This window comes from Dicentrarchus labrax, unplaced genomic scaffold (genome assembly GCF_905237075.1).
Source record: "Dicentrarchus labrax unplaced genomic scaffold, dlabrax2021, whole genome shotgun sequence".
Classification (NCBI taxonomy): Eukaryota; Metazoa; Chordata; class Actinopteri; family Moronidae; genus Dicentrarchus; species Dicentrarchus labrax.
Window position 1 is genome coordinate 24,526,595 of NW_026136718.1, and position 23,141 is coordinate 24,549,735.

The following is a 23,141-nucleotide window of genomic DNA, read 5'->3' on the forward strand; positions in this document are numbered from 1 at the left end:
CATAGAAAAAGACACTCCTGTTATCTCCAAACCTTTTGAAGTTTTCTGCAGTATCAAAGTAGTCCTGTGATAGTTGTCTGAACATCCAGGGGTACTTTGGAAACAGGAGCTGCTAATAACTTATTCAGCATACTGTTAATGGTGCCAGTTGGACTTTAAAACCCTCTTGAATACAATAATTGGCTATACATATATGAGGAATAATGTCATCTGTTTGTCAGATTCACTGTTGCTGCAAATAAATAATGCACCAATCTAATAATCTATGCTGCTGTTATTGTAGACATAAATACAACAATTAGCAAAAAACCCTCTCATTTTAGTGTGAGTGTTGATAGCAAGTAAGTAGAAACATATATTTATATATTTTTTTATTTTATATATTTTATCTCATTAGCTTTGAAAATCTATAATCAGTTAACTAAGTCTCAGCACTTAATGGACCAAACCTAATTTCTGTGGTAGAGACCACACCCGCTTTTAACTTGAGAGTCTGTGGAGTGATACTGTATGAAAGAATCTGGCCTCCTCAGTTGCGATCATATCAGACCGTCTGTGTTAATGGTTCTAGGCATGCAGATGGGACAGAGGAAAATACATCTCCTGATTGCTGGAGGAATTGGACACAATACACACTCCCAGTGGCACTTGAGCTAAAAAGGATTCACTTCTGATACAAATGATAGGATTGCATCCTGTAAACGAGGCATTGTACTGTTTGATTGGCCAGATACCCAACTATATCCACACCAGCCTGATAGAGTATCAGACACACAGGAACCAAAAGGATCAAGCTGTTTTTAATATATTGGACTCTGCTATGACTTAAAGGCAAAGTGACCTCACATCAGCACTGCTGACTTTATTTATTTGTTTAATGCCTGAAGCTATAGATCACTTTTATCAGGGTATCCTGAGCAGCCGGCGCCACCAAACACTGTGGTAGTTTATCTGTGGTCCTGAACAACATCATTTTGTTCCTTTCTGTCTAAGCTGCGTTCCAGTTCCCCCTCCAGGGGGCTTTGACGTTTGTAGCTTCTCACACAACCTGTGTGTTTATGGAGAATTCCTTTCATTGAACATTGTACAATATATTGTTCTCTGACTGCATATGGTATGTTTAGGTATATTAGGAGGTTACATTGAAATACAGGATTTCCATATACTGATTATATTTGGGCAGGCTGCTGAATTGAATGTACATTTATTTTTGCCCAAGTAAGTGTTTGATTCAGTTTTACAGTATGTAAATTGCTGTGAACCTGGAAATTAAATTGAATTTCTCTTAAACTTATCAGTCTGCCCACTGTTTAAATTAGGCTTGCACACTAAATAGGGCGGCACAATTAATCAAAATATGATAAAAATCGCAAAATGGCAGAGTGAATCACAAATCACAGAAGCTGGAATTTCTGATAAAGGTAAAATATGTGACAAAAAAGCGTTATAATGAAGTACTGTAGTGCTGCAGAGATTCCCCTGGCATATAAATCTTGTTTTCCAGATGTAAGAAAGTTTGATACAGACCCTAACACATGTTACATCATCAGGATTTTGTGAAAATAAAATCCAAAAGTGACCATTCCCACTAACCCAGTATACTATCGCAATTGTAATAAATGTCAAAAGAATCACAATATTATTATTATTAGTAGTACTTTTACCATACTGTGCAGCCCTAACACAAAGCAACTGGTCCATCACATTGTCAATCAACTTATTAACAGCTGACGTCATATAATATGTAACTAGACATGTTTTTGGCTGTGATCCTGATCTTCAGGGATCTAAATTCTACACAGGCATAATCAATCATAAATCCAGAATGCAATTACTCACATAAAATATTTTCTCATTTTCAAATACTGAAGTCCTGATATTCTGAAAAAAACAACAAATAAAACATACACATTTTGAAGCTAATAAGAGATTTTGAGAGGCACAAGTAGGACAAAACTGCAGCTAATAAAATGATGTGAATTTTATCTTCAGTCCTATATGACTGTAACCTGAATTTCTTTGTTTTTTTTGGTACAAAACAAGACATTTGAATACGGGCTCTAGGAAATAATTATCAACATTTTTTTTCACCACATTTTATGGACCAATATATGAATAGAGAAATTATTGATAATTAAAATAATTTACTAATTTACTGTACCTGTAGCCGCTTCAGTCACCATAACTTTTGCCTTTCTTGTTTCTTACACTCTTAAAACCCTGATTCTTGGATTTCTCTTATTGCCTTCGTTGCCATGGCTCTAAACAGTCCTAACCTTGTTTCTAAAGCCATTTCAGATGTTACCTGAACAATTTCATAATTAAAGTGTTAAAGTATAGCGTCACAAAGCAGACTATATCTTGTAACCTCAGTTTTCACAAGATTCAAGCCTAATGAGAATCTGTTGAGCCCAGTTGATAGATTTCTGACCAATCACAGATCTACGGAGAGAGTTTAGATGATGTAATAACTCAAAATCATTCAAAATGTTTTAAACCTGTGAATGATATTTTCTGTCTCAATTTCATTCAGAAACGTATTGTGATGAATAGCTGGTGGTAGAAATTTGACATTTCAAGAACAGCTGCCATGTCCTTCCAGTTTGAAATCTGAAGCAAACACATATGACAGCCTAGTGAGTGACGTGTCCACTGTCCAGTCAGTTCACTGAAGGCTTCATATTGATGTCTGACTGAAGATGAGAACTGTCAGTCTTCTATTGTACAGCTTGATTGAAAAGACATCTGTCCTCTGCAAAAGCCTCATGATACCACACTGAGAGAAGACACAAACTTGGGCAGACATTGAGAAAAAGCAGCTAAACTAAACCCTAAGTATTCTGTCGGAATGTAAAACCATATCTTATTAACAATATAGAATTATTAGTTTTTTTTGTTTTTTTGAAGGGGTTAAAATCAAACAAACCTGCATTAACTACTCCTGACGGTGAATCCTTTGGACTAAATCATCAGCCTCACTTAAATATCTTTTGCTCTCCTTTGAAATGCCAGGCTTGATTGCTTGTCAAGTGTGTGTGTGTGTGTGTGTGTGTGTGTGTGTGTGTGTGTGTGTGTGTGTGTGTGTGTGTGCACATGCATGGTCATGTGTGTGTGTTAGTTGCAGTAACTTTTAATCTGTTAATAGGATGAGAGACTACATTTAGTAAATCAGTGTGAGTTGTAGGGGCTCAGTTTAGAGTTGTTCTGTAACAGGAGTGGGAAACAGACAGATTAGATCTGCAATGCAGTGCATGGCTCGTCTCTTTTCATATACTTCAACAAGGTCTTGTTAGTTAGCCGTATGACTCGCTTTCTTCACATGGAGTCTACAGGAGTGGGGTGGTTGTGTCTCTCTGTATTCTCTGCAGTCCAGTCGCACTTTTCTCAACCTGCTGTGATTATTGAGTGATCAGTGATTCTTGGATCAGAGCCACTACACTGGACCCTCTCTTATTTTGAAATGTGACATTATCTCAGGCTGTCAATAAAATGTCTTATGAAACTTAGAAAACAAATAAATCAAAATGTCTGAAGCGTGTGTGCGTCCTGGCACTGGGCTTGACCCAACCAGCGATGTTCAGAGGCTCTTGAAGTAAGACCTGTGTTTGTGGTCTATGCTGCAGTGTCGGGTTCCCTGACGCAGGCAGGTTGTAAAGTGGTGAAAGGAAGAGCAGAAAGGAGAAAACCTGACTCAAGATCAAGTTCATCTCCCTGATTTTTTAGCTGGATGCTTTTTCATGTGATCCACAGCTCTGCTCCACATACCTCACTCTGAACCAGACTGTTCTTTACTAAGTTGAAGCTTTCTCCCCTTGGGAATTGTGTGACTTCAACAAAAGTAGTTTTAGAAAGATGTTTTGGTGGGGGGCAGGTCCAGTAACCGGTCTGTTACTGTAGTTTTTATTCAGCCATAGAACTATACATGATGAGCTTTTACATTGTTACTATTGGACAGGCAAGCCGTTTCCCACTGCTTCCTGGTCGCCAGACTCAGCCAAAGGCATCATGGGATTGCCAGTTAACCATGCTAACAACAAGAATGCTTTTCAACATGGAAAAATTGATAAATACTCACAGAAGACGGTCTGTGTTATTTGATTTAGCCCAGTTTAAATGCTTGATATGCACAATTAATTTTATTTGCATTGATGTTTTGAGATGCTGGAAGAGAAAAAATTATATTTGTGGAACTCAAATTTCTAAACATTTTTAGTATGAGGTGTGATAGTTGTTGAAGTAATCCAAACGTATTCAGATTAGATTACAGGTTATATTTTAAATTAGATTAGGTTGCTAATTACAAAAAATGCCATGTCATTTGCATTCAGTAATCTGGCCTAACACAGGATACACCTGCAGCAAACTAATATCATCTAACACTGGAAGTACCCAGTACCCATACTGTGAGTAAACCTCTATCATTTATTTGTTTTAAATATCTAAATTGCAGGATTTAGAGCTGTTTTCAGTGGTAAATCAATGTTAAAATCTTTGATGAATGCTCAGTCATACTTCTTGCACAGACCAAAGCAGAACTTGCTCTCTCTGTCCTCAGAGAAGTGGAGAGCATAAAGGTGTTGGCAGTGTGCTTTCAAACAGCCAGAGTCACACAAGGTATCCGCCTGTTATAGCCTGTGTGGGCGAGCTGCAGAGCTTGTCTGGGAAATTAGATTATTAATATATTTCTGTCTTTACTCGCTGCTCTCTCTTATTTTTATCTTGAGAATTAAGATTGCTCTGTGTCTGTTGTTATTTTTAAAACTCAGAGTTAACCAGATGTTCATGTTATACAAGTGCACTCTAGGAACAAAAGGTAATATTTGTCTGTCTATTAGGGATCACTCCGACTCACCAGAGTTTCTACACTTCTCAAATAAGCACCTGTCCAGACACATAAAGCACCTTAAACTGTAAAGCAGATCCTCCCAGCGGTGTTGTTACACATTTATTCAGCAGCCACAGTCACTGAGTCAGGTGGAAGATAGATCCATCATGTGCTGAAACACCCATCCATTTTGACACTTTAACATTACCCACCATCTGCCTGGAGGAAGCGGTACCCTCATACTACAGATGTTCGTCCAGATTTATATTGAAGGGCTTAGTTAAAAAGTCAGCCACATAACACATCAAATAGCCTCAAGCCCCCGCTACTCACAAGATAAGGAGAACTCAGCTAGAAATACTAGTGAGGGCCTATATACAACATGCTGACTTTTTTACTTTCTACTGTGCTGGAGCCATGCTGCGTTTAGTGTTACTCAATAGTGGGATGTAATACAGGAATGTAATAGACCCTCTTTGCAGCAGAATCATTCAACTCGTCACTCTAACAGGGTGCTTAAAATAAAAATGGAGCTTCAAGTGCTTTTATTGAGTCACCTGATTCAGGTGAAACTGTTTGTGGCGGAAGAACTTCTGATTTATGAGTTATCAGTTATCAGTTGCATTTAGGGGCACAACGTGAGGAAATGTTGAGTGCAGTAAGTAAACTGAGATGACCCCCATCAAAAATGTTTTAAGTTTTAATCATGCCATTTTACACTGTATGTGTGAGAGCTTCACAAGCCACATCTAAATGCCTGATGAGTGTGAATGGTTTCATTTACTCCTCTGGTACAACAGAAACAAAACACTCTTTATAGCCGCACAAACCAATATTTTTATTTTAAGAATGGATTAAATGACCACAGTTTCCCTCAGTTCTACAGAGACTTTTTAGCTTTTTTTTAGCTCATTGTTTTGGTTTTACATCCTGCATCTTAACAGTTTTGTATGTATCACCACTCTCATCAGCTTCGGTATGTCTTCATTAGTGTATAATCACCTGAATAAAAGAATTGTTACCTTAGAATGAGCTGTTTTTATCTACAGAAGTCAGCTTTTAGGAATGAGTTAGCTTTTAGGGGTTTGGTCTTGTATTGCAGTTGTAATGTTTTACGTGTTACCAATATATCAATAATTGTTTCCTCAATTATTGATATATTGGTGAAATGTCTTATGAGGATCTACAGCATCATAGCTATAGGCTTTAAATGTATCTAATCATGCACCATATATACTTATTAAACTGGTTCATGTACGGTTATTCTTAGAGGACAGCTTCATTATTCATCACTTCATGCTAAATTCTGATAAACATTGTTCTTATGACTAGTTCACAGTTAAACCAAAGAGTATATATGGTAGTATCGCAAGATGCAATATTAAGACTGCTTTTGCCTCTTCAAATACAAAAATGACATGCCTTTTATCTAAAAAAATGAATATTGGAACTAAAAAGTTTTCTTTCAACTCGTCTGAACCAGTGATGGTTCCTGAAAGAATAACTTCTGACCAAACATCACTCAGTAATCTAACAGATTCTCTCTTCCTGTCTTGAGCCCCCATCCCTCCACTCCACAAAAATAGCTCACCTGAGACTTTGCTCTCGTAAGATAATAGTACAAGTAGCCTGTTATAAGGTGGAGAAAGGAACAAAATCATTTCATGAAAGGCTTTATAAAAAGTTGTGTGGGAGGATGCAGAGACTGAAATTATTAAACGCATGGTTTGCAAAACATATATAGCACACTTGAATTCTACTGGGAACTCTTAGCTGTCTTATGGAGTGATGAAAAGCCCCCCTCTTGCACGGGGCAAGCGTCTCTGAGTGCTATTCCTGTATTCCCAGCAGATATCTTGGTGTTAAGTTGACGTAGACGATGTTTGACTGGCACACAGTAACCACGTCTATCTAGTATGAGACTGTGCACTCTCCGAGCTGAAGATGACACGACAGTCTCATCCTCCCACTGGGCCTCATTTACTCACTGGTGCTGAGAACAAACCTCTTTCTGTCTCTTGTGGTCTACATATCTGACAACAAACAACACCACCCTTTAGGGTGCCTAAACACACATCAGAGAAAAGAGTATGTAGTATGTATTTTCAACATTTTGTTATTAACATTTTGAAATCCTCCATGGGATGGTCTTTGAAAGCTTTTGGTTATCAGATATGGGTGCTGGTAATGTAGTTTCCATATGATGGAAAATTACACTCAAACTCTTCAGACAGTCTGCACTGAAGGTTCATTTTCAATAGAGCTGGGACATAATTCAATATTATTGCTAATGACTTTCAGTGGAATCGTCGATATGAACATATTGTGTTAGCATTTGGCAAAAAGGAAACTGTAATCATAAATGGAGCACAACATTAGTTCCGGCAGCGCACTGGAGTCCCGTTTGCATTAGTTGATTGGCATCAGCTGTTTCATTCATGCTTCACAATCACTGGCTCCTTCAGTAGCTCTGTGGCTATCAGCTGACTGAATGTCCGATCATATTCATGCACCTAACCTGACACCTGACTCACTATGTCTCTGCTGACATGCTCATGCCAACACTGTTTGTTACCACAGCTCCCTCCACCCTTCAAAATTCTTATGTTATAGTCTTCAGTTTAGTTGCTAAAATTGAGCGAATGTGGGAGGGATTAGTTCTCCCAGTAGAATCTCTGTTGCTCAGATTGACTTATTTTTCCCCCATAAGGTTTTTTGTATCATAGTAGGACATGCACAAGACCAAGGCCCTGAAACTGAAGCAGCTAAATGGAATTCACTTCTCATTACGTTTAAAGGATTGTAACCATCATATATACTAAAATGACTTGGTCAGAACCTCGTTCAACTTTCTCCTTTCCTGTGATTAGATATATGTGCTAAGTTCATCTATGTTAAAAAAGATAAAAGTGACATTTATATAGTCACATCTTAAGTTAGCTAATGTTAGCATAATGCTAGCTCACCTACAGCAATTACTGGCCAGCTAGTCAACTGGCTAGTTAGCTAATTGCTTGCATATTGGTCAATTATTATTGTGCAAACTACAATGTAGAACTTAAAAATCAAAAAAGATATGCCAACAACTTTGGCATTGCTTCTTTTTCCAAACAGAATATTTCGATATAAAAGGTTGTACACTATAAACTGACGTAAAATAGTATTCAAAGAATTCAAGTATTCAAAGAGGGATTTCTCAGATGTTAAACAAATTGTTGTGTGCCATGGTGATTTGCCTTGTTAAAAAGAGTTAGTCGTGGATTATTAATTGGTGTGTTATGAAGCTATAAAGAAGCTATGCAGTTAATAGGGCTCCCCTCTCAATACACACTACACAGCTTGTCTTAGCGCTCTTCACGGCAAAAACAATATTGCTGCCTATAGAAGAGTTACAGCAGTTGTTTCAGCTATGGCGGCATATGGAAAATGCATATACCTTTTGTAGCAGCCAGTACCTTTCATTGGTTAAGAGCTGGTAACACTGACCTCCAGCGTGGCTGCTAGAGGGTGTCTTCCTGTACACAAACTGTAAACCCCCTGTGGGGAATACCCTGAGGCCTGGAATAGAGCCCTGTGGGACCTTGCCGGTTACTCAAGGTACTGGAAGCAGGAGGGTGTACTGTACAGTGTGTACAGTGAGTGATGTGCTATAGCTTTGTATCTGAGACGTTAAAGCAATCTTTAAGGCAGCCAAGGACACATGCCGAAGTGGGATCTGAAGATCTAAAACAGACTAAAATAGTTGTGGTCCAGACTTTGAGTGAGATGGTTGGTTGATGTAATGCTCTATCTCTGTATTATGAGAGCTGTTGTGTAAAGCTGATTCACCCAGCCCACACCTCTGCTGTGTGTGGGAGAGAGCGTAATGAGGGCATCTTCTGTTCACAGGGGGTGAAAGAGAACTGGGAGGGCGAAGGCATCTCTAAACAGACTCGAAAAATAAAACAGCCTAGTCTCAAAGGCAGGAATTTTCTGGAAATATACTGTATCACATTGATTACTACAGAACCTACACCTATTGAAAAATGTATCTGGTCTTCTTTTTAGGTGCAAATATAGGAGGAATGTGGTCAGGGGTATTGTTGATTTTCATTTTTTTTATCTGGCTTTACTAAAAGTGCATTAAATGGATGGAACTAGTAACTAAAGGCAACTTTTTAACATAGGGTAGGAGAATAAATACGTCTTCTGATTGTACACACACACACACACACAATGCATTATTCATGGCAATCAATATTATATTATTCTGTCAGTCAAATAACGCAGTGCCATTCATTCCAAACACAAAAAGCCTACACTCTGCCATCTATGTATGATGCAGCTGCCCATTTGCACCAGTGTGCGTTGTGTCAAAAATAATGCAATTTTTTATTTTGTCAAAATTAGGTCAGCACTTTACAAGCACCCCTTACCACACAGTCGTAATAATTAGTTCAGTGTTATAAAAAAATAAATACTAGTATTGATTTTTATATTCAAAGGAAATCTGTGCATTTCTGGACACTTTATTACGAATATGTTATTGCACCAGAGGTTTGAAATGTAGGCATTTTCAGCACGGGCCAAGTTTTTGTTTATTTCCTGAGACCTGCTTATTTATTTAAGAGAACATTAGTCAGCAGAACAAAGCCAAGTGAGCTAGTAAAGAGCTCCATTAAAGGCTTGGAAAAGCTTTTGTGTTCTGATGGATCCACTTGTGGAGCTAGCTGCAAATGAACGCCCAATAAATTATTGAAATAGCCTCATGTCATTGCATGTATGGCTAGTAATATGTAATGAAATCTATCTATCTATCTATCTATCTATCTATCTATCTATACTTGAGATATGCAGTGTAGGTTTGGCATGCTGGTAAAAGTGGTCAGTCACTTAGCTGAAACCTAGCGTTGATGCTGTGCCTGCAGTAATGGAAATCTATAGTCTGAGGGCTAGTGCCAGTCTTGTGCACAGAACAGCTGAGAGAGGTTTCTTGTTGAGACAGGTCTTGAAATATGGTCACCCAGGGCAGACTGATGAGAATCACAGTTGTTTGACAATTCTATAAATATCACCTCTGTTACAAAAAAAATCCATCCCAAGCTCTGAGCTACAGACCTTCAGTGCTGAATTTGATAACCTTGTAAGAAAGTCAGTTCTTACTTCAGTTTGGCCAATTTTGGCATCACTGGCCTGAAGAAATTGCAAACGTCTGAAACAAAATTGCTTTATTTATACTGCCTCTGCCATAAAGTATCATTGCATTTCTCATATTTATTGGTGAATATACTACATTATGCTGTTTTGCCTCCCATAGGACTACACGTTGACTATGTACTTCCAGCAGTATTGGAGAGATAAGAGACTGGCCTATACAGGGATCCCTCTTAACCTGACACTGGACAACAGAGTAGCAGACCAGCTCTGGGTCCCAGACACCTACTTCCTCAATGACAAGAAGTCTTTTGTTCACGGTGTCACAGTTAAGAACCGTATGATTCGACTACACCCAGACGGCACTGTTCTCTACGGCCTCAGGTGAGCACTGTTGTTAACATTCATTCTCAAATAGTGGACCTTCTCAGTGCATTAACTGTTCCCCAGTTGAAGTGTTGAGTTGTGTTGACGGCAGAAGAAAGAAGAAACAAGTGGAATTAATTAAATTATAACATTATTTCTGTAGAGTGGTGAGTATAACATGTTGTTGGAATTAGTGACATACTAAATTTATTATTGAGCCATTGTTGTCCGCAGGTAATTTCATCGCCATCAGTGTGTTTTTATTTTTAGTGACTGGCATTTATTTGTTCATGTTAGCTACAGCCCCAGTTATTACTTAAATATCAGCTATTATATGAGAATTTACTGTATGTGTCTGATATAATCACCATTAATTTCAGTTCCACTTGGGCATTATGTAAGAAAATATGGATGAACTACTCAAAGACTGATTTAAGCATTGATCACAATCAAAGGCCTATTAAACTATATCATTAATGTTTCTCCTATCCTGATAAAATCCAGATATGATACACTTTTATTCACACTTACTACTATACATACTGTGTACATCCTGGGTGAACTGATGTATTTACACATTTTCAACATGTCACGCCACCTCCCGTGGTCAGCAATCCCTTGCTAATGCTTATTATTGGTTGCATTTCCTCTTGGCTTTCACACTGTCCCATAGCTATCTAATCTGTCCAAGACGCGCTGAAGTGACTGCTTTATTGGTTTTGTTGAAACCATTTAAGCTGCAATTCTCGCAACTTAATGCTAATTCAGCGGTTCTCACATCAGCTCATGTCGCATAACTGGTCTCATATGTTTATTTGCACTGCGGCTCAGGATTGGATTCTCAATATAACACTTCAGCAGTAAAAAGCCATTGGAAGTGCTATTAGCAGTAATTGACAGAGAGTCTGACTTTAAACAAATAATAATCAATGTCACTGCATTGCTAAGATGTTGTGTTTTGGTGTAATAATTTGTTCTATTTGAAATTAGTTTTATCTCCTCACTACACAGACTGTAAAAGAGCACATCTCTCTGAATTTGCAATTGAAACTTCCTCTATTTGACATCATACTCTACACCATATAAAACAAGGTCACCCAAGCAATGTATACCTGTCTTTTGGTTTGGTTTTCATCCAGAATCACGACGACAGCAGCCTGCATGATGGATCTGAGGAGATACCCACTGGACGAACAGAACTGCACTCTGGAAATTGAGAGTTGTAAGTTTAAGCCCCATATCTTGTGCTTCGGAAAGAAATACAGCAGACAGCTGTACTTTTTCATCCCTTAAAAATATGAACAGCGCTGTGATTCTCGTAAAAAAAGTTCTCACACTTCTCATCTAGTGGACACAGAAACTGCATAGACTGCTGAATCGCTTTCAATTTATTAAGCTGTCGTATCTCATTGAGATTGCTTGCTTCACCCTCTCCAGTTACAGCTACTGTGTCAGTCCAGAAGGTTTTAAGCAGACAGTGATTTCCATAGTAGAGCACATTAATGATTAGTCCAACTTCATCAGTCTTGATGACATGTTTGGCTGTCTGTGCTAAAACTGTTGACAGTTATGGATCCCGTGCATGTGGTATAACTCTGTCCGCTTGCAGTGACACACATCCACATAAAGATTTACATCTCATGCAATCAGCACTTGCAGCAAGCTGAGTCTGTGTGATTCATAGGACTTACTGTAAATCAACTGTAGCTATTAGGCCCCCAGATTTCACTTAAGCAAATAAAAATACATTATTAATTTTAGCCCTCCAACAAGATGAGACGGCTGCACTTTTCAGTGCTTTTCCACTCATAATCACACCTTGCCTGGTTTCCTGTGTCCCTGTTCGCAGATGGTTACACAACAGATGATATAGAGTTCTATTGGAAAGGAGGAGACACTGCTGTGACGGGGGTGACACGAATTGAGCTCCCTCAGTTCTCCATAGTCGACTACAAACTGGTTTCCAGGAACGTGGTCTTTTCAACAGGTGAGTTCACAACTGTTCTAACTTTGGCAGAAACCTGTGTTTTCATGTTGATTCCCATCAATCATAGAATGAAGCTGATTGAGAAAATTAGTTTTCAGGGCCTTTAAAGTCCCCCCCCCCCCACAAATATGTCCTGTACTTTGTTTTCCTGCTGGGGGCCCATATACACATTAGGCATTAAGTTACTGGACTTATATCATACCATGACCTCTCTCACTATAACACCAGAACTGGGATTAATAATAGAGAGGCAATTACCCCTCTATTTCTTCAAGATCTTGATAAAAGAATTGGGGGCTGTACTTACAGTAGCGTAATGTATTCCTGAGGCACCACAGCATGAATTATTCTCTTATAACACAAAAACTCAGAGACACCAAAACAGTGATTATCCCCACAGCTGAATTAATTACATGGATGGATATTGTCCGAACATTTCTGAGAAGGTAACACCATGTGGGCGTTTAGAGTTCATCACAATCAGGGTCAGTCTTGATGCAAATCAACTCTAAGTGTCTCTCAGTAGGTGGGTCTAGCACACAGGGATCAACACAGGTGTGTGTTTTGTCACTCAGCGTACAGAAGTGAATATTACAGGGCAATAAAGTTGCAGTCTTGCACAGGTGTAGAAACTCATGTCACTATAGCAACAGCAACAGCCCGTCACAGCTTTGATAAAGTCAATTTTAATCAGTCCTTATTTCTGAGACGTACAAAGTATGCATCCATGTATTCATTCATTGCCTAATAGTGTCAGTCAGAGGAATAGTGTGATATTTTGTAGAATAGGCTCTTTTGTTTTCTTGCCGAGAGTTGGATGAGAATATTGATACCACTCTCATATCTGTACTATGAAATTACAGCGGACAATTAGCTTAAATTTGATTAAATATTAGACTGAACACGGGGAAACAGCTAGCCTGGCTCTGTCCAAAAGTAACTAAATCTGCCTCCCAGTACTTCTAAAGGTCACCAAAGTGTGAAAACGACGGGGCCATGTTAGAGCCAGTTTTTCAGTCTTTATGCTAAACTAAGCTAGCTGCTAAAATGGTTGTAGCTTCACATTTGTCGTACAGAGGTGAGAGTGCTGTCAATCTTGTCTAACTCTCGACAAAAAAACGAACAAACATATTTCCCAAAATGTCAGACTGTTCCTGTTTGTAAACAAAAGTTTTATATTTTGCTCTGCATTGTGGTGTTTGCACACAGATAATCCCAAGGCTAAGTTTCATGAGATGATTTGCAATTTGAACCACGCTTGCTTGTTTCCATGGTGATGAAACCAGTTCATGAGGCCATTGCCATGGGAACCAAAACAAAGTGCTAGATATCCCCCTGTTCCTCTTGAATAAAGAGGGCTTTTTCTTCTTCGCTTTGTTTTCCTGCAGGTGCCTACCCTCGACTGTCTCTGAGCTTCAAGCTGAAACGAAACATCGGATACTTCATCCTGCAGACATACATGCCCTCCATCCTCATCACCATCCTATCCTGGGTGTCCTTTTGGATAAATTATGATGCCTCGGCTGCCAGAGTTGCATTAGGTATGATATGTCCCGTGCAGTAGACTGAACTTAGCTCTGTAGTTTTACCTTTAGTCAGATGTCTTTTGTGTTTCGTAGTTTGGGCCTGTAGGCGTGTAAACAGTGGCCGTCTCTGTCCCAAGGCTAGAAACAGACAGAAGACTTTATGGTATCATCAAAGTAGAGACACTGCAGTTCCACAGAGAATGAATTTGGAATTTGTGGTAAATGTGTCTGTAGGTGGATTTTATGGGAATCAAGCAACACTCAAAAAAAAAAACCTAATCCTTAAATCCAAAAATAGATAATCAAACACATTGGATGTGGTGCTACCAGTTCAGTTTTAGCTTCAGCATTACAGCATTATACATCAGAGCAACTTTGCACCAAATGTCTGAGGCACAAAGCACTCTGGGTTCTGGAGAGGGTGTTTAAAGAACAAACAGAACCTGACATATTCTGTTGAAGTTATCTAATAGTAAAAAGGCTTTTAGCTTGTATTCATCAAAACAGAGTAACCAGGATCTTTTAATTAGAGAAGTTTCAGTAAAATATTCCATCAGAAACACTTTCAGCTTCCTCTGTGATGATATAACTGTTGAGCTCATGAGATGTAGTTTTAGATTTTGATGCTGGTGGTTAAAACTGTCATAGTGTTATAGATCACTAGATTGTAATGTTACCAGCCTTTTAAAATGTCCCCCAGTTGAAACGGTTTTCTTCAAACAAATTGAACATATGAAACACAAATACTAAACACATTAAGGAAAAAAGGCTTCTTCTACAGGAATAAAATAAGTTTTCCTCGGCATTGCAGAAGGTCTTTGATTATGGTGACTGACGAAGGTGTGACATTGCATACACTTTTACATACAAATACAATACAATATAAACACTGAAAGATTACTGTGATATAAGCACTGTCTGACATCAACACCTTCCACATTTAATGTTTAAGTTGTTGAGAACTAAGAGTAATGTGTTTTCCTCTCAAGGAGGATAATTCTTTTCTCCTCTAACTCCAGAATCTCCTCAGAATGTGATTTGCAAATCTCCCTTTTCAATTCCCTCTCTTTCCCCAACACTTACACCGGAAATTTGCCAATACATTACCATTGCTGTACAGCATCTCACTCACAGAGGTAGTATTGAAAAGATTAAAAACAGGAGATACACAGAAAAGGCATGCAAGTGGGAGGTAATGAGGATGTTCTGATTGGATGGCTACACAGCATAAAATTTGACTGCGTTGTTATGTGAGGTACATTTATGATTGATGGTCTCTCTTCCCCCTCATAGATGCTGTACGGTAGATGAAGAGTTTGTTGGGAGATCATGTCAAGTTCATGTAATTTACCGCCCTGTGACCTGAGAGGATGATAGGTTGGATGTTGTTGGCCAGCAGAGGACATAAACAGAGAATCTGACCTTTCCAGTTGAGTTTGATTTATGTTTCTGAACCTGACTGCAAGTGATCCTTCCCTTTCCAATGTTATTGTGGAGTCTCAGGGGTCTGTAGCAAAATGAGGACAGTTTAATTTTGTTATTATAAATATAATATACATCCTCAGAGCAGTACAGTGTTTGGAGTTAAAGCTTCACCAATAAATATTTGTGTGTAATGTGGGAGGGGTCGCTCGTACCAACACGTCCACAGAGAATTATCTCCCAAGTCCGCAGCCCCCTTCACTCTGTGGAGGTTTTTTGGTTTACGGCCCACAACTTTATTGTTTTGGTTCAGTCTCACATCTCTCATCAACCCCATTTACAGTCGCAGCAGGTAGCGGTGATAAAGCTCTGATAAACCCGCTGTGCACTACTACACAAGCACTGAACAGTAGAAAGACACAGTTAGCAACTAGCTGGTGAAAATAGCTTAGTGTTTAGCAGCTAAATGTGTAAATAAGCAAGTTAGCCACAACAACAACAACAACAACAACACAGTAATAATATGTTAATGCTGGGTTCACAGTTTATTTCATCTTGTCCTTTGCAGACACGTCTAAAAAGGCGGAAGCAATGTTTTGAGAAACAAAATATGAATGTAATCACTAGCTAGATGTGTAGTTAGTTACTGTCCTTGTGTCAGCTCAGCTCACCGTCATACCAGAAGTCATACAGTTGCATTTTAATTAAAGTGTCTGTGTCACACTTGTTTCTAGTTTTAGCTTTTTTAATTTATATTACTCAAATACAAATGTTATGTAAACAGCACCACAAGCCAGGTTTCATAACACTTCTATCAAAAGCATTTCAAATTTTACAGCCTAGGGTAGTGGACATCGAGGAAAAAGATTGCAATGTGTCAAGACAGTTTCATCAGCACTATCTGTGAATTCTTCCCACACTCTAGCCATATGTGAGAATAGTTAATGCCAGATTAAAAACATTTTTTCACGGCCGTGTGTTCCTTTTTAGTCTGTCTGAGACTGCTGCTCTGTGGTGTAATAGGAGACTGAACTGGGTCTGAGACTCACACTTTCCACTGGCCTCTGGGACTAAAAGAAATACGAGGCTAAGTTCACCACTGGAAAACACCCTACCATCCCCAACTGCATTGATCGCTGCTAAAATATTTGCCCTAATGGAGAACCAACTTTCAGCATCTATGCTCACAAAGTACTGACTCTGTAAGAAGGAGCGTGATATGCAGCATTCATTTAATTTCCTTTGTGTAGGAATGTAGTACATTTTAAGAGGAACGCTCAGCAGCTAGATTTGGAAGCACCCCAGCAGGGTCAGACCAGTTCAGGGGACAGGGGACGTCTGCTGCAACGCCTCCTCATTGAGAAGACCATCATCTAAGGCACAGTGAGATCGATGGCGTGAAAAAGCATTAACACTTACAGTACAGACTAAATTCAATCACTGTCTACGTAGTGATTCACTATAGGTTTCCTTTCTCTCAGCCATTATGGTGGTATGAGTATCCTGAGGGAAACTACATTTGCAGGGATACCTATCAGACCTCATATATGAGCCGTGGAAAATGACGTCTGAAGAGGGGCGTTAAGAGATCATACAGTGTATTTACTTGGAATTACACTTTTGCTAAGAGGTAGTGGCACATCTATCATGAACAATGTTTCCTTTCAAATACACTGGTAGAAAAAACAGGTGTCTCATTTCAAGTTGTCGCTGTCAGATTTTATTTGATGAAGCTAGCGAGCTAATTAAGCTAATGTTAGCTCGGTTGGTTTGCTGAAAATATAGATTTTTCTGAAGGTTTATAGCTTGCCGTTATTTATTATTATCGGAGAATATACACCGATCAGCCATACCAATATGAGCATTATGTCAGTGAGGGGGTATATTGGGAAGCAAGTGAACATTCTGTCCTCAAAGTTAATGTGTTAGCTGCTAGCTACACTCTGATAGCATCCTATGTCAGCTCCCACACAGCGGGGAAAGACGATGTATATGCTAGCCTTGAATGGGACTTTTTTAACGTAACTTGTAGCACCACAAACCACTTAAGTTAGTCAATCTTCTTGTCCTTTTAAAGGCCCAGTGTGTAGGATTCAGTGGTGTCCAGCAGTGTAGCTTATTACAACTGGTTCAACATGGTGGCAGCCATAGAAGAAAAAACTGGCTCATTCAGGTGATTATACACGAACAAAAACATACCTATGAATATTATTTTCCATTTCTGCCAATAGAGCTTCCTAAATGTTACACACTGGACCTTTAAGTGACCCTTGGTAACTACCAATTAGCTAGTTAGCTGGACATGCTAAAGGATTGGAGCTTACGTTACAGCAGATAAACACTATCACACTGCCCCACTCCTTGCACTTTTACACTTCAAGCTCTTCAATGATCTAATACCACTCTTATATAGCCCTATGCAAAATGCTTTAACAAGTTAAAATCGTCCAAATCTTCACAGATCTGCTGTGACTAGTTACGGTTGCTAAGGCTATGATTGGAAAATTGCTGTGGGAGGAGTAACAGTCAGTAACAGTGAGCTACAAGATGTCACCTGTGATTATCACTGCGTAATCTGTCTCTGTACGGTACTGATGTAATGTCAGAGACAACAGTAAACTCGACAGTACTGCACTGAAAATATTTCAGGGATTTGTTGAGTAACCCTCTCTTCAGAGCTCTTGCTCTTCCCTTTGTTCTGCTGAAATCGATGCCATAAACCCACAGTGCTCTTAACACCCCCACACATACAGTACTGTACAGTGCAACATTTTTGTTTTAATTATATAAGCCTGAGTCGACAGAAATAGACACACTGTCCAGGTTGGTGAGCCATCCACAGGACACAAACACAACAGACACATTTATTGTCGATGGTGCACATTATGGAGAGAATTACTACACTGCTGTTTGTTGTGTATTTGCTGAGTCTGTTCACTCATTGTATGCTACATGAGCTGTAAACCATATAGTGGAGCGTTTTCTGCTTATCCAAGCTAAGTAAATTTGCCAAGAAGAGGCATACAGGAGCTTTGATCTGAACAATTTTGAAGGCTTTTTTTTCATCAGGTTTGATGAAAATGTTTGTATGAGATGAAAATGACTCATTGTAAGACCCTGAAAGGAGAGTACAGTGATCTCTCCTAATGAGCTAATAGCATTCTTATGAGTAAACCTTCATTTTAGCCCCTATGATGCTCCACAAATGGATTTTTAATTAAAGTTGTAATTAAAGAAACGTTTAAAGAGACTTGTTATTTTTCTCCACATGGAGAGTGGCATCACTAACTATTTAGTGAATAATTTGAAGCCACTCCATAGCAGCGGATGTCCACTCTTTGATCAAAGTGACAAAGTATCAATAGACTCACCCATGAATCCTTGATTCAAAAGGTTTTATCACTTCCTTGTTTGCTGCACATGTGTATTTCTCTCCCAGGCTCCGCCTCCCTCTCAGCCTATAGATTTTACTTTAGGATGATAGGATGAAAACATTTCTAGGCTTTAGAAACTTGCAAATTGAAAAAAAATCTAAATACAAAGAACTAATAATTGTAATAACTGACCTTGTTTACAGTTCGAGGTGTCCTGTCAACAGTTTTACACGTGTAGCAACCGATAATGTAATAATGGCCAATAATGTAATACCTGCCAATAACGTAATCATTTTGGCCATTTTAAATGTGATAAAGTCAATAATGTAATAACGTTTTTGAGCCAATAAGGTAATAACATTTTGCCAATAATGTACTAAGTTATTACGTTATTGGCACAGCATTAAGAAAAATCTTTGAGATGTAATAACTGCAGCCGAGAATGTAATAATACATAAATAGGACTGCATTTCTTGGAAATACATTTTTTTTTTTGTGTTTTTGTAAGTTGCAACTTACAACCATATTTAGGGAGAGAGAGTGCTGCATAATACATACCCTTGATGAATGAATATGACGACTATGCCATCCACTATATATATAACGTAATAACTTATTACATTATTGGCAAAATGTTATTACCTTATTGGCTCAAAAACGTTATTACATTATTAGCAAGTTATTACGTTATTGGATTTATTACATTTAAAATGGCCAGAATTATTACGTTATTGGCAGGTATTACATTATTGGCCGTTATTACATTATCGGTTGCTAGACATATGTCAGGAGATTTTTTTTGTAAAAACTACCAAGCTCCACTCCATTTGTTGTTAGAAAACTGTCTTTGGATAATTATCTTGTTGGTGCTGATCAGCGTCATCACTGATCACCCAACATACCGTGGTTGTTCTTGGTTATGGAAGAGCAAGGTTAAGAACAATGTAACAGACAGACTGTCTCCTTACATACTTATATAATGTGTGTGACTCATTCAGCATGACTTAGGATACCATTGGTAGGCTTAGAGTTTGTTCTGAACCACCACCCAATTGGATCTTCACACATATGTAGCTGTGTAAGTTATCACCATATCTGGGACACCAGTAGATCTCGTAGATCTAGGTTTGTGTTAAAGATCCCCCAACAGGAGGTAATCTTCTGACTTGGGTTGGCCACTGCACTGTGTTACACATGTATTGCTGAGCTTGTTCTCCTCAACTGAGTGGTTCACGTTCTTCAATGTTTTTTCATCACAAGCATCTGTCTCTGGAGATCTGCATCTATATTTTTTGATGACCATGCAGTTTAGCTGTATTTTTATAAATTTTTCTTCTTTTCTTATTCTCTTTTTTCTTTCAGGGATCACCACTGTCCTGACCATGACAACCATTAACACCCATTTAAGAGAGACTCTGCCCAAGATCCCCTACGTCAAAGCTATAGACATGTACCTGATGGGCTGCTTTGTGTTTGTCTTCCTGGCTCTGCTGGAATATGCCTTCGTCAACTACATCTTCTTTGGAAGAGGTCCTCAGATGCAGAAGAAACTCGCTGAGAAAGCACAGAAGGCAAATAATGACCGGGAAAATTTTGATAGACCCAAGGTGAGAATCATTTCTAAACACCAGAGAATCGAGTTACACTCATCATTTCACAGGTTCAGACAATGCAAAGTCAACCTTTACCTTTACCTCCTACAGGCAGAAGAACCATCAGCAGTACAGTATGTATGTAGATAAGACTGTTAACATGTACTATACATATGGTAGTTTAATATGTGGAGCAATATTATTAATTGGATGCCATGATAATTATAATAATATAATAATTTGAATAAAAATAACATTAGGTAGTATAAGGTTTGGAAGTACACAGCTCCAAATATTAAATTGTAATCATTCAGTCAAATGGAAATTTTATTTCTTATCTGTGTGCACATGAATTGATTGACAGAAAATGATCAAACTGATATCCTGAGCTTTAGTGCCTCAAAAGGTTCAAAAGCTCTTTTCCTTGGACCCTTACTGCCTGATTAATACCCAGGGCTTTCATAACACAGGCTCTCCGTTATAAATGTGTAATCTAAGAGTCCAAGCCAAAATAACATTGAGTAGTGCCCTCGATTACTAACAAACTGACCTTTATTTGTAAAGCTCGTGGAGCGGCCCTTAAAATGTATATTTTTATTTCCTTGTTTAAAAGTGCATCATTGCAAAATTACAGTTGAAACAGGAGCTACAGTGGCAGATAATTTACAGTATCCTCAGGTGTAGCATATTTAAATGAGATCAGACTCTTTGGATCTCGTGAAACCTTTGTGCCGTCTTAGGAAAGTTCCACATTCATAAGTCAAATAATTAACCCAGAACAAAGCATATGGCTGCTTCAAGAACATGTATCCTGGTAAAAATCATTCAAATCATCATCCCTTATTTTGGATACAGTGATCTACGAAATTATATCCCTTTGGTTTTAATTTTCTCTCATTTTGATTTCAAAACTCAGTAAAGTATTATTTATTCATTCATTTGTATTCCCTATTTTCCGTTGTTGTTATTTAGAAGCAGGCCTAGCCAAGCACTTTTGTTCTGTTTGTGTACTTTTAAATCGTTTCAATTAAGACAGAAAAAAAAGTTAACCTAATCGGTCCTAGTTATGTAAGGTAGCTTAGGACCCAAATCCTGTTTAGTTGAGTTCAGAGTTTTCAGAACACACTGACTTTCTTCCAAGGAGATGAACACAGCGACTACAGACAGCCGATACCATAAATATTACAAACACAGAAGAGATGCATCTGGCTTTTCCACTGGTCACAATAGAGACACTTCACCACTCCTCCAGCGGTTCCTGGACCAGCTGACGGCAGTACAGTGAGCCAAGCTGCAATGTGGATCTGTTGACAAGGAAATAATAAATATAATAACAGATAGTTATTAGTGTAGATATAGTTTACACCATGTGTATACACATTTATAGATGCATCCAACAAAAGGTCGGCGAAATGCATTCAACTCATACTCCCAAATCATCCAGAAGCTCTTCTGCATCTGATGGATTACAGAAGAGTGTCTTACCCGAAATCGAAGTCAGCCAGTGTCTGGGTGACACTATTTCACAAACTTCTGCAGAGGTGACTGGTGTTCCAGAGAGCATCAGGACAGAAAAGGTGACAAAAACATCATGGTGGAAGAGAAAGGGTAAATTTAGAGCTCTGCAGAAGTTGTGGAAGCAGCAGAGGCAGTAGCGAGAGGAGAAAACTGCCAGTCTCCGGGTCTTTCACATGTAGAACATTAGTACAACAAAGCTAAAATAACATGCATGTCCAGCTCGCTAAAAATGAAAGCTGCTGAACCTAAAACACAGAAGGAAAAATCAGTAGAGCAGGACAATGAGCTGGCTGAAACTGGGGAGACATGGCAGAAGAGGATGGACTAGAAGACGTTTCTTCTGTGGGAAGCTCGATCAAACTGCAGAAGCAGTCAAGAACATCCTGAGTGAACAGACATTTTGAGAAAAACAACATAACCTGCTTGTATCCAGCACCTCCCAGGACACAGAGGAACCAGCATCTGAGATTGTGAAAGAAATCAGAGGCCATATCCAGCTACACACCCTGCTGGAAAAGGGTGGGAAGTAACATAAAAGCCTTTTTTGACCACAAACTAGTCAAGGAGTCGATCGTTAGATTTGTAACTGAGGAGGAAACCTGACTGCTTCCCAACAACAGAAGCACTGGGATCATTGCAGGAGCTAACTCACATGGTGGATCGGCTGTTGAAGATCTTGTTCCCACCAGAGGAAGATCAGAAGAAACGGCACCGATGAGGGCCTCTACAAAAGAATTGCCAGGGACATTTCCAGCGACTGTCACATAATCGAGATTGCTCTGGGTGATAGGGTATTCCATTATCTAACCCCATACAGGCTTCAGCTGCAGTTTCACATCAAATTGAAAACCTTTATAAAGCTGTAAAGATGTGGAGCTGGTTCAACCAGCATGAGAGAAAGAGGAACAGGAGTGTTTCAGTGAGCAAGATTAAAGGAGTAGTGGTAAGACTGCCAGCACTCACAGAGGGACCCTAAAAAGTAAAGTGACACTGCGGCACTGGTGAAATCAGCACCAGCTTAAGATTTAAGACTAAAACTAGTGACACATACTGATGTGTTTTGAGTGGATTCTATTAAGTTTTGTTAGTATACAATATAATTCTCATTTTCATTGAAAGTTTTCGTGTTTTTCTAGTCTAATTTTTAATTAAACTAAAATGTTTTAAATTAATGTTTTTTTTAATAAGTGATGTATTGGTTGTGAACCAGCCGGCTGCCGTCTATAAACCTTCATTTTTTAAATAAACTAAAAATATAGAATATAAGACAGAATAATAGGATGATCCTGTAACATATTTGTTGAGTACAATCATGAAAAATGTTTCACTTAATTTTTTCACAATAACATTAGGACCCAAGCATGGTGAGACACTTACATACAAAACTTAGTTCAATAA

The 23,141-nt window shown here is 38.7% G+C and overlaps 1 protein-coding gene across 5 annotated transcripts in view; it reads left to right on the top strand.

The window, feature by feature from the left end:
* gabrb3 (gamma-aminobutyric acid type A receptor subunit beta3) overlaps window positions 1-23,141 on the top strand; it is a 52,859-nt gene that overhangs the window by 24,087 nt on the left and 5,631 nt on the right. For 4 of the 5 annotated variants that reach the window (XM_051376905.1, XM_051376907.1, XM_051376906.1 and 1 more), the window contains 5 exons: window positions 10,122-10,342; window positions 11,464-11,546; window positions 12,174-12,311; window positions 13,700-13,852; window positions 19,996-20,240. In XM_051376905.1, the coding sequence (XP_051232865.1) occupies window positions 10,122-10,342; window positions 11,464-11,546; window positions 12,174-12,311; window positions 13,700-13,852; window positions 19,996-20,240 (840 nt within the window). Of the gene's footprint in view, window positions 1-10,121; window positions 10,343-11,463; window positions 11,547-12,173; window positions 12,312-13,699; window positions 13,853-19,995; window positions 20,241-20,336; window positions 20,360-23,141 lie in introns of all 5 variants that reach the window. The other variant, XM_051376910.1, reaches the window with a different exon arrangement.